This window comes from Tupaia chinensis, unplaced genomic scaffold (assembly GCF_000334495.1).
Source record: "Tupaia chinensis unplaced genomic scaffold, TupChi_1.0 Scaffold000182_1, whole genome shotgun sequence".
In the NCBI taxonomy this organism is placed as follows: Eukaryota; Metazoa; Chordata; class Mammalia; order Scandentia; family Tupaiidae; genus Tupaia; species Tupaia belangeri.
In genome coordinates, this window is record NW_006159657.1 from 6,258,197 (window position 1) to 6,274,312 (window position 16,116).

Genomic DNA, 16,116 nt, shown 5'->3' on the forward strand with positions numbered 1-16,116 from the left:
GCTCGGACCCATTGGAACTGTGTCTCCTTTGTAATTCACGTGACTACGGAAGGCACTTGGTCTCGGTGAACTGTGTGTGTTGGAGGTGCAGTAACCAGGAGAGGGGAAAAGACTTCTCAAACCGGGGCCTTGCGCAGGGAGCAGGAGGGCTCACAGGTTCAGGAATGGATCGGGAGTGAAAGGCAGTAACCCCCATTTTGGTGGCCTTCTCATTTCATGTAAACAAAGTTGCCGGTGGCTGGTTACCGTGCATGCATTTGTCTAAAGACTCAGTATCTCTGCGCAATCCATTGATAGAGCGAGAGGGTGTCTCCGTGTTCCCGTTGGGCTCTCCTCCTCTGGTATATCATGAAAACTTAAATGGATCCCCTGAACACAGGGTGGTGGTTTTTATGCTCAACGTGAGGGGTGTCTGTGATGTTTGGGATTCGAAAACGGATTTAGACGATGCTAAATACAGTCTGCTGGGTTTGGCTTGGTTCTGGTTGCTTTGCTGTTCTGTTCTGTTCCGGCTGCGATGTGAAATGCTAGCAAGTTGCTCATTCGCTGGCTTTGGTTCCGTTGAAGTCTGCATCTCGAGCGTCCATCTCCTCCTCAGAACCGTCCGCATTCTCAATCACTCTTCGTCCTCCTCCAGACCTTCGAGAAGGAACAAAAGAAGTCTCGTTTCCTCGCCTGTGGGTTTTAATAAGAAAACAGGTGTTACTTTGGTAGAGACCTCCTCTGATGCTGGAGAACGGGCTTTTATAAGGAGCTGAAAACAAACACACTCAGAACAAGTGAGAGGCAGAGTCTCAGGTCAGAGTCTGACAAACCCTGGTCGGTCTGAAGACGTGGTTGGTTACGTTGAATGAGCTGAAACGGGGAGAAAGCAGGTTTATTCAAAGCAAGACAATCTGCTTTAAAAATAGAAGTCTGGCGTGGCCATTTGATGACCCACAGGGTTCTGGTGTGCTTCAGTCTTTGATGAAGAGCCAAGCGAGAGGAGGGGGGCCGTGTGTCCTGTTTTACTCATCCCCAGGAATGAGACCATGTGTTCCCCCTCTGCATCTCCCCCTTCCCCGTCCGTCTCCTACAAGAAAAGGGGAGGGTTATAGGTTTTGAGTTGGAAGGTGAAAATGGATGAGGACAGCCTTGAGAGGAAAGGAGTTACAGGCACAGGGTGCCCCCTGGCTAATGGGCAAGACAGTGCCCCTGCCGGTGCCGATCTGGACAGGTTCCCCACCGCTGGGACTGTGTCCAATTTTGCTCACTGTCGCACCTTGCATGGCATGAAGTAGGTGCTCAATGAACACTGGCTAGAGGGTACATGATATGTGTTAGCCGAGGGCAGACTGAGCGCTAGCTGGGGGGGCTCCCTCCCTCTGTCCTTCTCTGGTCCTGCCAGACACCCTCCCTGACTGTCACCCAGGCCCGCCCTGATCTCAGACAGAGCTGGCCAAGTGAAGTGAAGCTTTGGGTGGGAGGAAGGGGTGGCAAGGAGGAGGAAACAGATCCCCTTGCAGCCTCTCCCCCTGGGAGAAATGCTGAACTGTATTTTCGGCCACCACAGCCAATCATCGAGGTGGGCTCCGGCCATCGGGCCCTCTTTGAGCTGGATCAGAGGACATAAGTCATCTTAGGACGGGTAAGAAGAAAGCAGACTTCCTGTAAGGAAAGCGACCTTGCCACGCATAGGCCAGCGAGGTGCTGTGAGAGCGAGCCCTCCCGGTGACCTGTTCTTTAGTCAGAAGAACTAGGACCCTTGAGACAGGAGGCCTACGCGAGGTGAGATGTGAGAGCACTGAGAAGGCAGTCCCTTTGGGGTGAGTGGACAGGAAAACCCACCAGGGTTCCGAGGCTAAAGCTTCCCCAAGTGCCACAATCAGGAATAAATGCTTGAAGTTGGTGCCATTCCCTCTACAGACACCTACGCCACCTTCACTTGCTTCAGAGGGAAACTTCCGGGCTTCCAGATCCCCGGGAACCAGCCTTCCGTCCCCTCTCTAGAAGTGATTATAGGTGTTTTTCCTTTTGCAAGGTGCTTGCAAGAATGTGGGCGGAGAGGAGGGGCCCAGCGCACAGGCTGCAAAGTGCAGAGGTGCAGCTTGCGGACTCCGTGCCGTTTTCCTGCCACGCCACCCTCCAGCTCAAACCCCAGCAGGCTAGCCTGGGACTGGGCTCCAAGCACTCCCTTTTTGCCTCTTGCTAACGAGAAGGGCTTAGTGAGAACACTTGCTCCCTTGCTCTAAGCGGTAAATTGTGCCATGGGTTGTCGCGAACTCTCTTGGCTGCCATCTTGCAAGGCCATCTGTTTTGGTTTGGGCTCTTTTTAAATAATTTTGCTACAGGGCACGTGCGCTCATTGGAGAGAGACATGGGGGGAAAGCAAGAAAGCACCCCCATAGGGCATGACCGTGCTGCAATCCCTTCTCCATTTTCTTTCAGAATTCTGGGCACACATGCACATGTGTCCAGCGTGTTTCTTAAGCTGCTGGATCCATGCCTAGAACCACACAGTCGGCCACATGAGATCAGCCACTTTAATCACCATGCCATCAGCTGATCGTCAGGCTCCTTTCTCATTGGGACTGGTTTTAAGTCCTAGACAAAGGTTGACACCAGCTCTGTCTGTTGCAGAGAGTAAGGGACTTCTCCAAAGATTTTTTTTTGGAGAGGTTTTTGCTATCGGGCGTATGTACTCACCAGAAAGAGAGAGAAAGGGAGAAATCACCCCCCGGGGGGGTAGTGTCCACACTGCAATCCCTTCTCTTCTGTTCTCCTTTCAGGTTCTTGGGCATGCACACACGTGCCCGGCATTAGTTTAAGCCACCGGGTTCAGGACTCAAACCTTAGTCGACTACATGGGAGTCCAACGACATAGCCATTGCACCAACTGCTGGTCCCCTCCAAAGATTTTCTTAAAGGGTCTGATCCTGGAGAATTTGGATTCTGGGCATGGACTTGAACTTATTTAAGGCACTGTGGGTGCACCAGGCATCACAGGGAAGCCAGTCCCCTGCTCGTTTGCAAGGCCTCAGTTTCTCTCCGACTAGTGAGTCCTGTACATCAGCCATGCAGAATTCGGCCTATCCCATGGGCTCCAAGGAAAGGGGCTTATCTGCCCCTCCTCCTGCCCACGGAGCTGACACGAAGCTCTCACCAAGACCTCACCCCGCTGTAAGTATCTGAGTAGCAACAGCAAAGCAGGCAGTCTCCAGAAGAGAAGACGGACACTGCCAGGGCTTGACTGGCCTCTCCTGGGTGAGAGAAATCGGACCCCCATTGCCGAATTTCACAGTTGTTAGAATCCCAGAGAAGCAGAGGCGTCTTTGCTCTCTCTCGGGAAAGGCCCCGTGTCATTCCTCGAGTCTCAGTGTCCATCTCCCAGCCCCTGAACGCACGTGCCCATGAGAGCACGTCACCTTCACAGCCAAGTTTGCAATGCTGCATCATGGGCAGGAGTTGCCGGGCTATGGCTCCCACGAACCTGAGCCGTGGTGTTGCCCCTTCGTGACCTACGCCAGCCAGATCCAAGTACGTTTTCCAGAAGGGCACCCAGATTGTCAAACTGTCATAGTCACTCAGTGGGGTGTCATTACCGTACAAGGGCGGACAGCACGGCCAAGTGCCCTAACAGTGGAGGAGTGACCCTCAGCACACAGGGAAGAAAAGCCCAAGCAGAATACGCACAGCTTGTAAGATTGCACAAGACGCGGTGATACGGCCAGGTCGTTCGTCCCGTGTCACATGCCAGAGCATAAATTCTGAGTGCTGCGCAGACAAGGGCAGGCAGACGCATCAAGGAACGAGGTCTGCTAGTATCGATCATGGCTTTGATGAATGACAGTTTCGAACTAAGATATCTAAGCCTTCGGGTTCTGCAGGAATTTCATGGAAATTTGCAAGGGCAAATTCACCATGGCCAATGCCAACGAGGTGGGGGTGGGGGTGCGATGGGCAGAAAGGAGATGGAAACCGAGTGCCACACACAGGGCTGCGAAGCTGGAGGCATGATACCTGGTGAGTCACTGCGAAGTTTCCTGTGGGGGGGGCCCTCTGAAACAGAGAGAGAGAGTCCCCAGTGGTTACCATCGGCCATCTGGAAGCGCCTGCTCAAGTACGTCTTTCATCATTAAAGGTATTTCCATCAATCATATAATTAAAGGCACTTTCAAGTCAGCCCACAGCAAAGCACCTGCAGCCAAGAACTACATGCACAAAGACAAGCAGGCTTTTATCGGGTCATTGGGGAAGTCATGACATGCTTTTTGCATTAAAAAAACACACATACAGAAAAATACGCCATGACTTTCCAACAACCTAATAAATTAAAAAGAACATGTATGTCCTTGAGAGCTGCTTGTAAGACTCTCCTACAAATGCCATCATCGCAGACCTGCTCAGGAAGGGGAAGGCCCCGGAGTCAGCTAGTTTCCCAGGCCAGCGCTGGAACAGAAGCTGCAGCAGCGTCTCGCTCAGTTACCATCACTCAGACTTTGTAACCCCCTTTTGTGCCTCTGGCAAGAAGGCAGAGGTGGGAACCTTTTGCAGTTTATGTCGGAGGTGCCTGGCAGTGTGTAAAGGGTGGGGTCACAGGTCAGGCTGCAGAGAGGGCTCGTGTTGGGATTTTTCTGGCCAGCATACTGTGTGAAACTCACTTTGCAATTCCTTATTCGCTGAGTAGCCAGCTAGGCTTCCCAGCCGCTTTCCAAGCTCTTGTGCTCAATACTAGGTTTCCATGCACCTGAAAGACCCTGAGAGGCAGGCGAGGTGCGACCTGTCTTCAGCCCGCCTTGTGTCTGTTCATACTGGGGCTAGAGGGTGTTTGCTCAGTACTGGCCCGGATGGCCCAAGGGTCAGATATCTCGGCAGAACCTCTAGGGGATGCTCAGCGTGTGTTAGAGGAAGCACTGGGCCCAAGAAAAGGAAGCAGAGGGGTGACTGTGCCACCCCCCCAATATACACGCACTCTGCCACTCAGGAGGGGCGGGGTGTCCAGTTGCCAGGGCAGTGCATCCTGGAGGGGGGCTTATTCCTCGTGGTACAAACCCCCCTCTTCTGCTGATTCCTTAACCCTGGCGGCTGTTCCTGGGCCCCTGCTATACCCTGAGAGTGTCCGTCTGGTTTCAGTCCCCCATCAGTTGGGGACCTGCACACCCTCCCCCTTGCGGAAATGCTGGTACTCTCAAGCAACTGCTCACCTACCCCTTCCCCTGGTCCTGGGGCAGTGTCCCCACACCCCCGCCTGGAGTCCCTGCTCCAGGTGATGTCAGATGGCGGCTGGGCACACCCTGAGGAATGAGCCGCGCAGTGAGAAAGGCATTCTCTGATTACGTCGGAGGGCGTGCCTTCGGTACTGCTCGCTGTGGTCACTTCCTTCGTAACTGCGGACGGCCCTCAGGCCCAGTCACCGGTTCATGGCCAGGGAGCTGGGACTCGGTGTTGTTTTGTATTCCCAGTGTTTCATTTCCCTGTGCAACACGGGCCATGCTGGTGATTGCACAAGACGCGGTGATACGGCCAGGTCGTTCGTCCCGTGTCACATGCCAGAGCATAAATTCTGAGTGCTGCGCAGACAAGGGCAGGCAGACGCATCAAGGAACGAGGTCTGCTAGTATCGATCATGGCTTTGATGAATGACAGTTTCGAACTAAGATATCTAAGCCTTCGGGTTCTGCAGGAATTTCATGGAAATTTGCAAGGGCAAATTCACCATGGCCAATGCCAACGAGGTGGGGGTGGGGGTGCGATGGGCAGAAAGGAGATGGAAACCGAGTGCCACACACAGGGCTGCGAAGCTGGAGGCATGATACCTGGTGAGTCACTGCGAAGTTTCCTGTGGGGGGGGCCCTCTGAAACAGAGAGAGAGAGTCCCCAGTGGTTACCATCGGCCATCTGGAAGCGCCTGCTCAAGTACGTCTTTCATCATTAAAGGTATTTCCATCAATCATATAATTAAAGGCACTTTCAAGTCAGCCCACAGCAAAGCACCTGCAGCCAAGAACTACATGCACAAAGACAAGCAGGCTTTTATCGGGTCATTGGGGAAGTCATGACACGCTTTTTGCATTAAAAAAACACACATACAGAAAAATACGCCATGACTTTCCAACAACCTAATAAATTAAAAAGAACATGTATGTCCTTGAGAGCTGCTTGTAAGACTCTCCTACAAATGCCATCATCGCAGACCTGCTCAGGAAGGGGAAGGCCCCGGAGCCAGCTAGTTTCCCAGGCCAGCGCTGGAACAGAAGCTGCAGCAGCGTCTCGCTCAGTTACCATCACTCAGACTTTGTAACCCCCTTTTGTGCCTCTGGCAAGAAGGCAGAGGTGGGAACCTTTTGCAGTTTATGTCGGAGGTGCCTGGCAGTGTGTAAAGGGTGGGGTCACAGGTCAGGCTGCAGAGAGGGCTCGTGTTGGGATTTTTCTGGCCAGCATACTGTGTGAAACTCACTTTGCAATTCCTTATTCGCTGAGTAGCCAGCTAGGCTTCCCAGCCGCTTTCCAAGCTCTTGTGCTCAATACTAGGTTTCCATGCACCTGAAAGACCCTGAGAGGCAGGCGAGGTGCGACCTGTCTTCAGCCCGCCTTGTGTCTGTTCATACTGGGGCTAGAGGGTGTTTGCTCAGTACTGGCCCGGATGGCCCAAGGGTCAGATATCTCGGCAGAACCTCTAGGGGATGCTCAGCGTGTGTTAGAGGAAGCACTGGGCCCAAGAAAAGGAAGCAGAGGGGTGACTGTGCCACCCCCCCAATATACACGCACTCTGCCACTCAGGAGGGGCGGGGTGTCCAGTTGCCAGGGCAGTGCATCCTGGAGGGGGGCTTATTCCTCGTGGTACAAACCCCCCTCTTCTGCTGATTCCTTAACCCTGGCGGCTGTTCCTGGGCCCCTGCTATACCCTGAGAGTGTCCGTCTGGTTTCAGTCCCCCATCAGTTGGGGACCTGCACACCCTCCCCCTTGCGGAAATGCTGGTACTCTCAAGCAACTGCTCACCTACCCCTTCCCCTGGTCCTGGGGCAGTGTCCCCACACCCCCGCCTGGAGTCCCTGCTCCAGGTGATGTCAGATGGCGGCTGGGCACACCCTGAGGAATGAGCCGCGCAGTGAGAAAGGCATTCTCTGATTACGTCGGAGGGCGTGCCTTCGGTACTGCTCGCTGTGGTCACTTCCTTCGTAACTGCGGACGGCCCTCAGGCCCAGTCACCGGTTCATGGCCAGGGAGCTGGGACTCGGTGTTGTTTTGTATTCCCAGTGTTTCATTTCCCTGTGCAACACGGGCCATGCTGGTTTGAACACATAGGGGTGGCGAGTTTTATTTGCAAGTAGGCATGTGTATGATTGAAATGGCCAATTTCAAAGAAAAGGTCACGCCAGCGACCACGGGTGTGTAAGAGTCTAAGGCATATGACAGGCGGTATGAGACTAACGGCGGTTGGAGCAACGACACCCAGGAATTGAGGACCGGGCTTTACCTGGTGCCCGGAGTGGTCCTGGACCCTGGGGATGGATAAACAGAAAAAACCTTTGTGCTCGTGGGGCTCACAGGCCGAGAGGGAGCCATGCCATAAGTGAGCTGAAATAAGTAAATAGGCTATATGACAATACGCAGGTAAGGGAGCGGGCGACTGAGGGCGTGAGGGTGGAGATTTCCACCCGTGACTTCTGAGTGTGGAGCCGGAGGAAGGCGGGGAGGGAACCAGCTATGTGGAAAGCTGGGGGAAGAGAGTTCCCGGCAGAGGGAACAGTCGGCACAAAGGCCCGAGGCAGTGAAGAGGGTAACGGTGAGCAGCGGACAGAGAGCCTGGTGAGTCTAACCAGGGAAAGGACGTTGCTTGCACTGAGTGGACTAGAAGCCATGGCAGGGCTCTGAGCAAAGGACAGACAGAGCTGACCAAAACAGGATCCCTCTGGCTGGTATGTTCAGAAGAGACAGGGAAGAGTGCGGAGGCAGGGAGGCCCTGAGGAGGCTGCGAAGGTTTCCAGATGAGAGGAGAAGGGGCTTGGGCCAGGTGGCCAGAAGTGGCTGGATTCTGGGGTACAGTAGAGTAAGGGAAGCTGATCAGCTCTTGCCCCGTAATGGATGTGGCATACCAGGGAGAGGGGAAATACAGAACAACCCAAGGCCTGCGGTCCGAGTAACTGGCAACGTCCTCCTTCCAGTCACTGGGAAGGACGGTGAGAGGGGTTGGTTTGGGGGTGGCAAGGTTTGATCAGGGCTTGGGCGGGGCGTGGTAGGGGTGGTGCCTATTAGACATCCGGGTGGGAAGGTCAGGCAGGTCTGGGGTCCAGGAGGAAGTCTGGGCTGCAGAGCTAAGTCGTTATCTGCGGATGGAACTCCAAACCCCACTGGTTGAGATCACCTTGGGAGTGAGCTAGAGGGGCAAAGAGAACCAAGATGGCACCCCACGCAGCTCCATGGTGGTGAGTTTTGAGGTGAGGAGCTACCAAGGAGGCGAAGGGAGAGGGAACCAGAGGGCAGGGTCTGGGCGTCCAGAGCAGGCGGGGATGGGCTCTGGCACCTGCTGCTGCTCACTCAGGTGAGCACCTGGGCCTGACCTGGTGGGGAGGGGACCGAGGCCACTACGGCTTCCCTCCTAGAGTTTGGTGGTACAGGGTGGCAGGGACTAGGCTCCAAGGGCTTCCCAGCTGGTGGAATAACCCAACAGGGAAACCATTGCGAAGGAGGAAGGGAAGCTCTCCAGAGCGCTGAGCTTGAGTGGGCAGGAAGGCTGGGTCTAACGGGGGCATCGGCCTTGGTGCCAGGCAGATCAGCCCAGAAACCCGAAGAAAGAAATGGGCACCCAGGAGGGAGGTGGCCGAGGGTGGCAGGAGCTCACGTGTGTCTCACGATGTGTCTGTCCCAGCTAGTGGAAACAGAGGTCAGCAGCCGGGTGTGAGGCCACGGGGGAGACGGAGTGAGTTTAGGGACAATGTGAGGGGGGTGAGCCGGGTGGAGGGCGAGGGCCGCTCAGTGTCAGCGACCAGCACTGAGAGGGAGGGTGTTCTCCAGCCACTTGGCCCCGCGGCAGTGGGGAAGGTGGAGGCCCTTCTTCAGGGCTGGGCTTTGACAACCCAAAGTAAAGTTGGCAGAACGAGCCTGGGACATCGAGAGGGCGATTGGGGGCTGACCCTGGGCTCGTGGCTGGGCGAAGGGCCAGTGGGAGTGTGAAAGGTGACAACATCAATGGGCTGAAGACAGAGCTCAGGGAAGGTGGCAGCAGGCAGGTGACTCAAAGCTCAACCGGCAAATCAGGAGGGCACGGTTACAGTCACGCCCACGGACAGCGGTGATCTCACAGGGGGGTTCAGGAACTGGGAGGCTGCCTCGCCCCCAGATACTGGAGTCACAGGGAAGAATGTGAGTGTCGTGGGGTGGAGATGGCAAGCCTGGGCAGGTCCTTCAGGGAGCAGCAGAGCAGACTGGGGGGTGGGGTGGGGAGGAAGCCACCCTGAGGAGCAGGAACACGCCTCCTCGCTTCAGGCCCCAAGATACAGCAGCAGCAGAGAAGACACCCCTACTCAGTGCGGGCAGGGGTTCTCAGCCCTGGAGATGTTTTTAGTCACACGATGCTGGGGTGGGGAAGGGTGCTCGTGCATCTAGGGTGGAAGCTGAGGATGTGTTAAACAACCCCTGGTACACAGGACGTCCCCACAGCAGGGTGACCTGGCCCACAGGTCAGTACTGCTGAGGTTGGGAAACCCCGAATTAGAGAAAGGAGGAGCAGCGAACGTTCTGGAAAGAGGTGAAGGAGAGAGTTCCAGGGTAGCAACGCTGCCTGCTGCTCCTCCGTAGGAGGGTGGGACTGGAAACTGTTATCAAAGGCAGTGGAAGGGAAGCCCCCTGGGGGGGCCCTGTCTGACCCAGGTCCTCCTTCAGTGCCTGGCCCAGGAGTGCTTGGTTGTGAATGAAAAGCAGGAAGACCATGGAAGGAGGCGAGGAGTTTGGGGATAGCGGGGCAATTTGCAGTGATTCGTTGACTCACGGCCAACATCACAGGCTGACTGGAACCCCAGCCTCCGGGCTCCTCTCCAGCCTGAGAATCGAGGCCCTCCCAGGTCCCGGCTCCTCACCTGAGCTTGCTCTTGAGCGCGTTCACCTCCCGGCCCATGGCCTCGTTGCTCTCTGTGGCCTCATCCAGCTCCCGCTGCAGCTTCCTGCGGTTGGCATTGATGCGCTGGGACTCCTCCTCTGCCTCCTCCAGCTGCCTCTTGAGTTGCTTGACCCTGACGTTTCCTTTCTCTGCCTGCCAAGGAGAAGGCAGAGGGTCAAGAAGGCCCTGTGGGTGACCCAGGGGGCTGGGAGAGGCCAGGTGGCCAGGGTACCTGCTCCTTGTACTGCTCTGCCATCTTGCGCTCATCCTCCACCTGCAGCAGGACCTCCTTCAGTTTCTTGTCCTTCTGCTTCAGCGATTTGGCGACCGCCTGTTTGTCTCTGTGAGAGAAGAGGGGCGGCGGACAGTTTCAGGTGGGGACGGCTCCCCAGGCATGTGGTGGGTCGACCAGATGTAGCATCTCCCTGCTGCGAGCACTTGCCCTGCCCCAGCCCCAGGTTGGGATTCAGCCCAAGGATCAGCCAGATGGTGAAACAGTATTCAACCATGAAAAGGAAGGAATGCCTAAAGGGTGGCATAGGCCAGGAGGGCACTGCTGCGTAATGCTAGGGCCACACACGAGGCCCCTGGTTTGGGTCCTGGGTCAACCTGAACATGCTGGGCGCGTCCATGATCTGGCTGGCTGGAAGGCTGTGAGTAGGGGAGTGTGGTTTGGTGACACAGGGAATGTCTCTCTCAAGAAATTTGTTAAATAAATTTTTATAGAAGCACTGATGCCTGCTACACCATGGATGAACCTGGAACACATCACACTAAGTAAAATTAGTCACAGGGCCACATATTGTATGATTCCGTGGCTACGAAGTGTCCAGGAGAGGCAGATCCACAGCAAAAGACGTAATAAATTCATAGGTGCCTACGGCCGTGGGGGATGGGGAGGTGAGGGGCGGGAGGTAAGACAAGAGGTTAAAGAGTGTGGGGTTTCCCTTCGAGGTGATAGGCGTGTGCTGGAAGCCACCGAATTGGACACCCTAAACAGGCAGACCGCGAGATATGTGAATTTTCAATGCCTGAGATCTGGGTCAAGACAGTGGCACAGTGGTGACATAGGTGTCTGTGAGGCCGACCCACGTGGGAAGGTCCCAGGGTCGCGTCCCAAGATGCCCCTGAACACACTGTGTACACAAGCCCATTAGCTGAAGTTGGCTGAGGCTGGGGGTGAATCGTGGCATAAGGCCCCTGTGGAGAGCTCCTGTCTCTCTGTCTCTGTCTCATAGAAGAAAAAGACTTTAAAAAAAAAAAAAAGACTCCTTAAATCTGACAGTCACAGATGCTCCATGAGCATAAGAGGAGCCTCCCCACGTTTGTGTCGTGAATGGGTTGACGATTCGGACTCTGTACCTGGTAGCAATGATATCCTGGCAGACAGGTTAGGAAAGGCCACGTGTGCTCCTGGAAAGCTGGCCAGTGTCACAAGGACTGCAGCGACCACCGTGACACGATGCTCACGTGTTAAGAACTTGCTCTCTGCCTGGTGCTGTCCTACGCTTTCAACCCTGTGCTGTCTTCACCAGCCAGGTTGCGCTCAGTGATGACCAGCCGACCCTACCGTCCCCCTGCCGGTCAGCAGCAAGCAAACTGAGATTGCCGTTCTGGCGGCCCCTCTGTACCTGGCCTCCTGTTCCACCTGCTCCTCCAGCTGTGCGATCTTGGCCTCCAAGGCCGCAATGGTGGACTTGAACTTGGACTTGACTGCCCCCTCCATCTCCTGCAGCTTGCTCCTGAGCTCCTTATTTTGCCGCTCCAGCTGCTGCCGCGCGCTCTCGTTCTTCTGGGCTGCGCTGCGCTCCGTGGCCAGCTCGTTGTTGAGTTGCTCGGCCTGGGGAGGAGGGTGCAGGAGGAGAAGGGTAGAAGCCAGGGAAGTGGGGGGCTGTGCACAGACACCCAGAACTTCCTCCTGCTGTCTGCAGCCTTGGTCGGCTTCTGCACGAGTCCCTGGGTCTGGGGTCTCCCTCCTCCTCCTTTATTCAACTGACTCCTGGTCATCCTCTATGACTTGGCTTAGGCCAGCCCTGTAGCCTAGTGGTTCAGGAACCTGAATCCCACGGGGCCAACTGTGACTCAAATCCTGCCCTGGGCAGCTTGAAAAGCATGCCAGGTGTGAGCCTGCCCAAAATCCTGACCCAGTGGAGAAACGGAGGAGAGGGGATTGCAGAGTGACCATGTCCCGTTGTAGAGGGTGCTTTCTCCCTCTCCCCCTCTGTCTCTTTCTAGTGAGTACATGAGCCCTCTGACAGTTAAGGAAAAAACACTAATAACAAAGACTGAGTCTAAGAGTGGCCTCTTCCAGACGCAGCCTAGGCAGAGTGCGGCCCGTCCCGTGCTGCCCTCCCTGTGCTCCAGTCATACCCTGTACTCGTCCCCACCCCAGACTGAGGGGCTTCAGGTCACACATTGGTCCCCAGAAACCACCACAGAGTGGGTACCCTCCATCACCCCCCTGAGGGTCACGGTAACAAGCTCAGGCTGTGGGGCTGGGGGGGAAGAGCAGGAGGTCAACGCCAAGGCCCTGACTGCAGGGACACCACGTCAGTGCAGGTGCCAGGTGTGCACGGGCCAACAAACGTGATGCTGCAGCTGGAATAAGAGTTCCAAAGATGGCGGGCAGGGTGCTGGCGTGGCGCCAGCAGGAGGGGACATGGGCGCCCTGGGTCCCTACTCTCCTGTCTCATCGCTCCCTCACCCTAGGCCTGGCACATAGGCCTGCGATGCACAGCACGGAGCCAGTGCTGGGCTGGGACATGGGCCCTGTTACGGGAGCCATCCAAGGCCATCCGCTCTGGCCCTGCTGGTCTGATGTGACCCGACGGCTGAGCCAAGTGCCTGCCCGGAGGGATGCAGCCCCCATACTAAGCTAGATGGTGGAGGACAAACATCAGCCGAGGCAGCACTGTGGGTGGGGAGGGGGGAGGGGGGACTGCTTCCTGGAACTAGGCTGCAGGCCTGCCTGGCCTGGGGGCTGCCCTCGCCCTGCGCCGTGGCTCAAAGGCAGCCACATACCTGCTGCGTGGCCTTGCGGACGCGGTCACTCATGGCTTCCATGTTGCTCTGCTCTTCCTCCAGCTCCTCCTCCAGCTGGGCGATCCGGGCCTCCAAGCGACGCTTCTCATCCTGAAGCGTGTTCCTGAGGGACATGCAGCCACGTTGGCGCCGCCACCCTCCCCTGGCTTAGGACATGCCCTCTTCTGGAGGTGTAATGGCTTGGGTTGCCCTCGTTCTCTAATGAGGAAACTGAGGCTCAGAGGATTAGGAGACTCATCTAAAGTCACACAGCCAGGAAGCAGGGAGCCAGCACTCAAACCCGGGTTCCTTGTCAGTGAAACCCGGACTGGGAGAGGGACCAGCCTCCCCGGGTCCCCACCATGACACTCAGAATGAGTGAAATTGGCCCCACCCAAAATAGGGATGTGAACTCTTTGGGAAAAATCCTTTGGGCACCACAGAGCTGTCCTTGTCACACTCACACTGTCAGCATTACATGGGGGTCCAGGATGCCCTCTGTGAGCTGTCCCCCGTGTCCTCTGCGTCTGGGCCCCGTGCCTCCCAGCATGGCTCCCTACCTTCCAGACACGCTGCTGGCCAGCTCTTCGGCCAGTTCCTCCTTCTCCAGGTCTGCCTGTTTGCGGGCCCTCTCGGCTGCGGCTAGATCCTGGGGGAGCAAAAAGCAGGAATGGGGAGGACATCCTATCTCAGGAAAAGGCTGCACCCCACCTGATAGTTCACCTTGCTCCTGTCACCAGGCCCTGCAGTCTCTACAGCCACCCTCTAAAATGCATGTTCCTTCTCTGATGCACACTCAGGGGAAGCCCCACAACTACGTCAGTGGGGAAAGGCATGTGGGGTCCACCTGTGTGGAGGTGCACGCACCTGGGCTGCCCAGGGCTGCTTCCCCATCCCTGCCTGAGGCCCTCATAGCAAGAGAAGTCTCTACCTCCTGGAGCTGCATGAGGTCCGCTTCCAGGCTCTTGGCCTTCTTCTCATTCTCCTTGGCTGTGGCGAAGATCTCGTCCCTGGAGGCCCGGGCATCTTCCAGCTCTCTCTGGAAGTCTTTCATCTGAGCCTGCGTGAGCCAATAGAGAGCACAGCTAAGCCGTCCTTGCTCACCGCGGCCTGCTGCCCACCTCCTCTCTGCATGCCCAGCCCCTTGATTCTCTGCAGTCAGCCACAGAGAAGTCCTGTGCCATAGGCCTTGCCCTCGGTCTCAGGTGGCTAGTAGCTGTTTTGGGACACAGTTCTGGATGCACTGTTGAAGCAGAGCCCGGATGTGATCCGAGGACAGTGGCCAAGTGCCCGAGGATGTGCCCATCCAGGGCAGGAAGCAGCCATCACAAACTAAGTGGTGGTAGACGAATGCCTGCTAAGCTGGCACCGATGGCAGAGGGAGACCTGCTTCCTGCCAGGTGGGCCCTGCTAAGCTGGCACCGATGGCAGAGGGAGGCCTGCTTCCTGCCAGGTGGGCCCTGCTAAGCTGGCACCGATGGCAGAGGGAGACCTGCCTTCTGCCAGGTGGGCCCTGCCTTGCTGCTGCCAGGTGGGCCCTGCTAAGCTGGCACCGATGGCAGAGGGAGACCTGCTTCCTGCCAGGTGGGCCCTGCTAAGCTGGCACCGATGGCAGAGGGAGACCTGCTCCCTGCAAGGTGGGCCCTGCTAAGCTGGCACCGATGGCAGAGGGAGACCTGCTTCCTGTCAGGTGGACCTGGCCTGTGGGGAGCCACCCTCCACAGTTGCAACCTGAGCTTCGGCGGCCGCTCACCTGCAGTTTCCGAAGCTGCTTGATGGCTTCCTCCCTCCCCTTGATGGCTGAGTCAGCCTGAAGCTCCAGGTCTTTCAGGTCCCCTTCCAGCTTCTTCTTGGCCGCAGCTGCCAGGGCACGTTGCTTTCGTTCGTCTTCCAGTTCCGTCTCGTACTCATGAAGCTGAACGAGAAGGAGAGGTGTGTGCCCCTGGGTGCCTCCTGGAGGCCCGTGCCCCTTCCCTCAGCAGGCTGTGGCGCTCCAGGTGCACACAGCTCCTTCCCCAGCATGACCACCTGCCAGATGGGTTCCTCATGTCCCCAGTTGCAAATAACTGTCTCTATGAAGTCATCCATGGGGGTGATAGAAACGAGAGAGGCCGCCCTACTTCCCTTTTCCCGCCTCCCCAACTCACCTGCCTCTGGAGCTGCCGCCTCTTTTCTTCGTTCTGCTCATCCCGGGCTTGGAGATCTCTCTCAAACTGGCCCTTGAGGGCCTGCATGTTGACCTCCAGCCGTAGCTTGGCATCTTCCGTCGCCTGCAGCTCATCTTCCAGCTCTTCCAGCTGGGTCTTCATCTCCTCCATCTGGGTCTCCAGGGCCCGCTTGGACTTCTCCAGCTCATGGACCTGGAAGGCAGGGCAGGCAGCACCTTGACATGAAGCTTGATCTCATGCAGACGGTCAAGAACTCCCCAGGGAAAGGCAGCTCCCTGGGGCAGGAACAGCCTATGCTTTCTGCAGGTGCATGGCCGGCAGTGAAGACGGTCCCTAAGAGCTCCGCCCAGAGCCTTCCACTCAGAGCCCTGAGCTCAGTCTTTTTCCTCCACTGCTGTTCCCAGCCCCTCCATCTTTGCACCAGCCCAGGAACCACCTTCCATCCTGTTATTACGTAATAAAGAGAAGCCCAAGCCAGCCCCCATAGGCTGACAGAGCACAGGGGCAGCTTGGTGGAAGGGGCACCAGCAAAGACACTGAAGAGCCACTTACATTCTTGCCCACATCGTCCTTGGAGCTGACGAGATCTTCCATTTCGGCTTTGAGCATCTTGTTGGTCCTCTCGAGTTCCTCTTTGGCTTCCAACGCCTCTTCCAGGGCCCGAGCCAGGGACAAGGCCTTGGTTTCCTTTTCCCTGGCTTCCGCCTCGGCTCTGTCCCTTTCATCCGCATATTTGGAAGAGATGTTTTTCTCCTCGGCCAGTAACTATGAAACAACAGAAGACCCCGAGGTGACTCCAATGTTTAGCTCACTGAATGATACAAGTCGGGGAGAAGCCTGCGTCCTGCTGA

At 56.5% G+C, this 16,116-nt stretch overlaps 1 protein-coding gene across 1 annotated transcript in view; it reads right to left on the minus strand.

Annotated features, from left to right (window-relative positions):
- MYH11 (myosin heavy chain 11) overlaps positions 1-16,116 on the minus strand; it is a 124,934-nt gene continuing 108,818 nt past the window's right edge. Inside the window, exons 34-43 of the mRNA XM_006146566.3 lie at positions 15,818-16,030; positions 15,245-15,457; positions 14,851-15,012; positions 14,029-14,157; positions 13,658-13,746; positions 13,098-13,221; positions 11,708-11,916; positions 10,309-10,417; positions 10,057-10,229; positions 1-675 (exon numbers count right to left, since the gene is read on the minus strand). Coding sequence (XP_006146628.1) covers positions 540-675; positions 10,057-10,229; positions 10,309-10,417; positions 11,708-11,916; positions 13,098-13,221; positions 13,658-13,746; positions 14,029-14,157; positions 14,851-15,012; positions 15,245-15,457; positions 15,818-16,030 — 1,557 coding nt within the window. The 3' untranslated portion in view covers positions 1-539. The remainder of the gene's footprint in view (positions 676-10,056; positions 10,230-10,308; positions 10,418-11,707; positions 11,917-13,097; positions 13,222-13,657; positions 13,747-14,028; positions 14,158-14,850; positions 15,013-15,244; positions 15,458-15,817; positions 16,031-16,116) is intronic.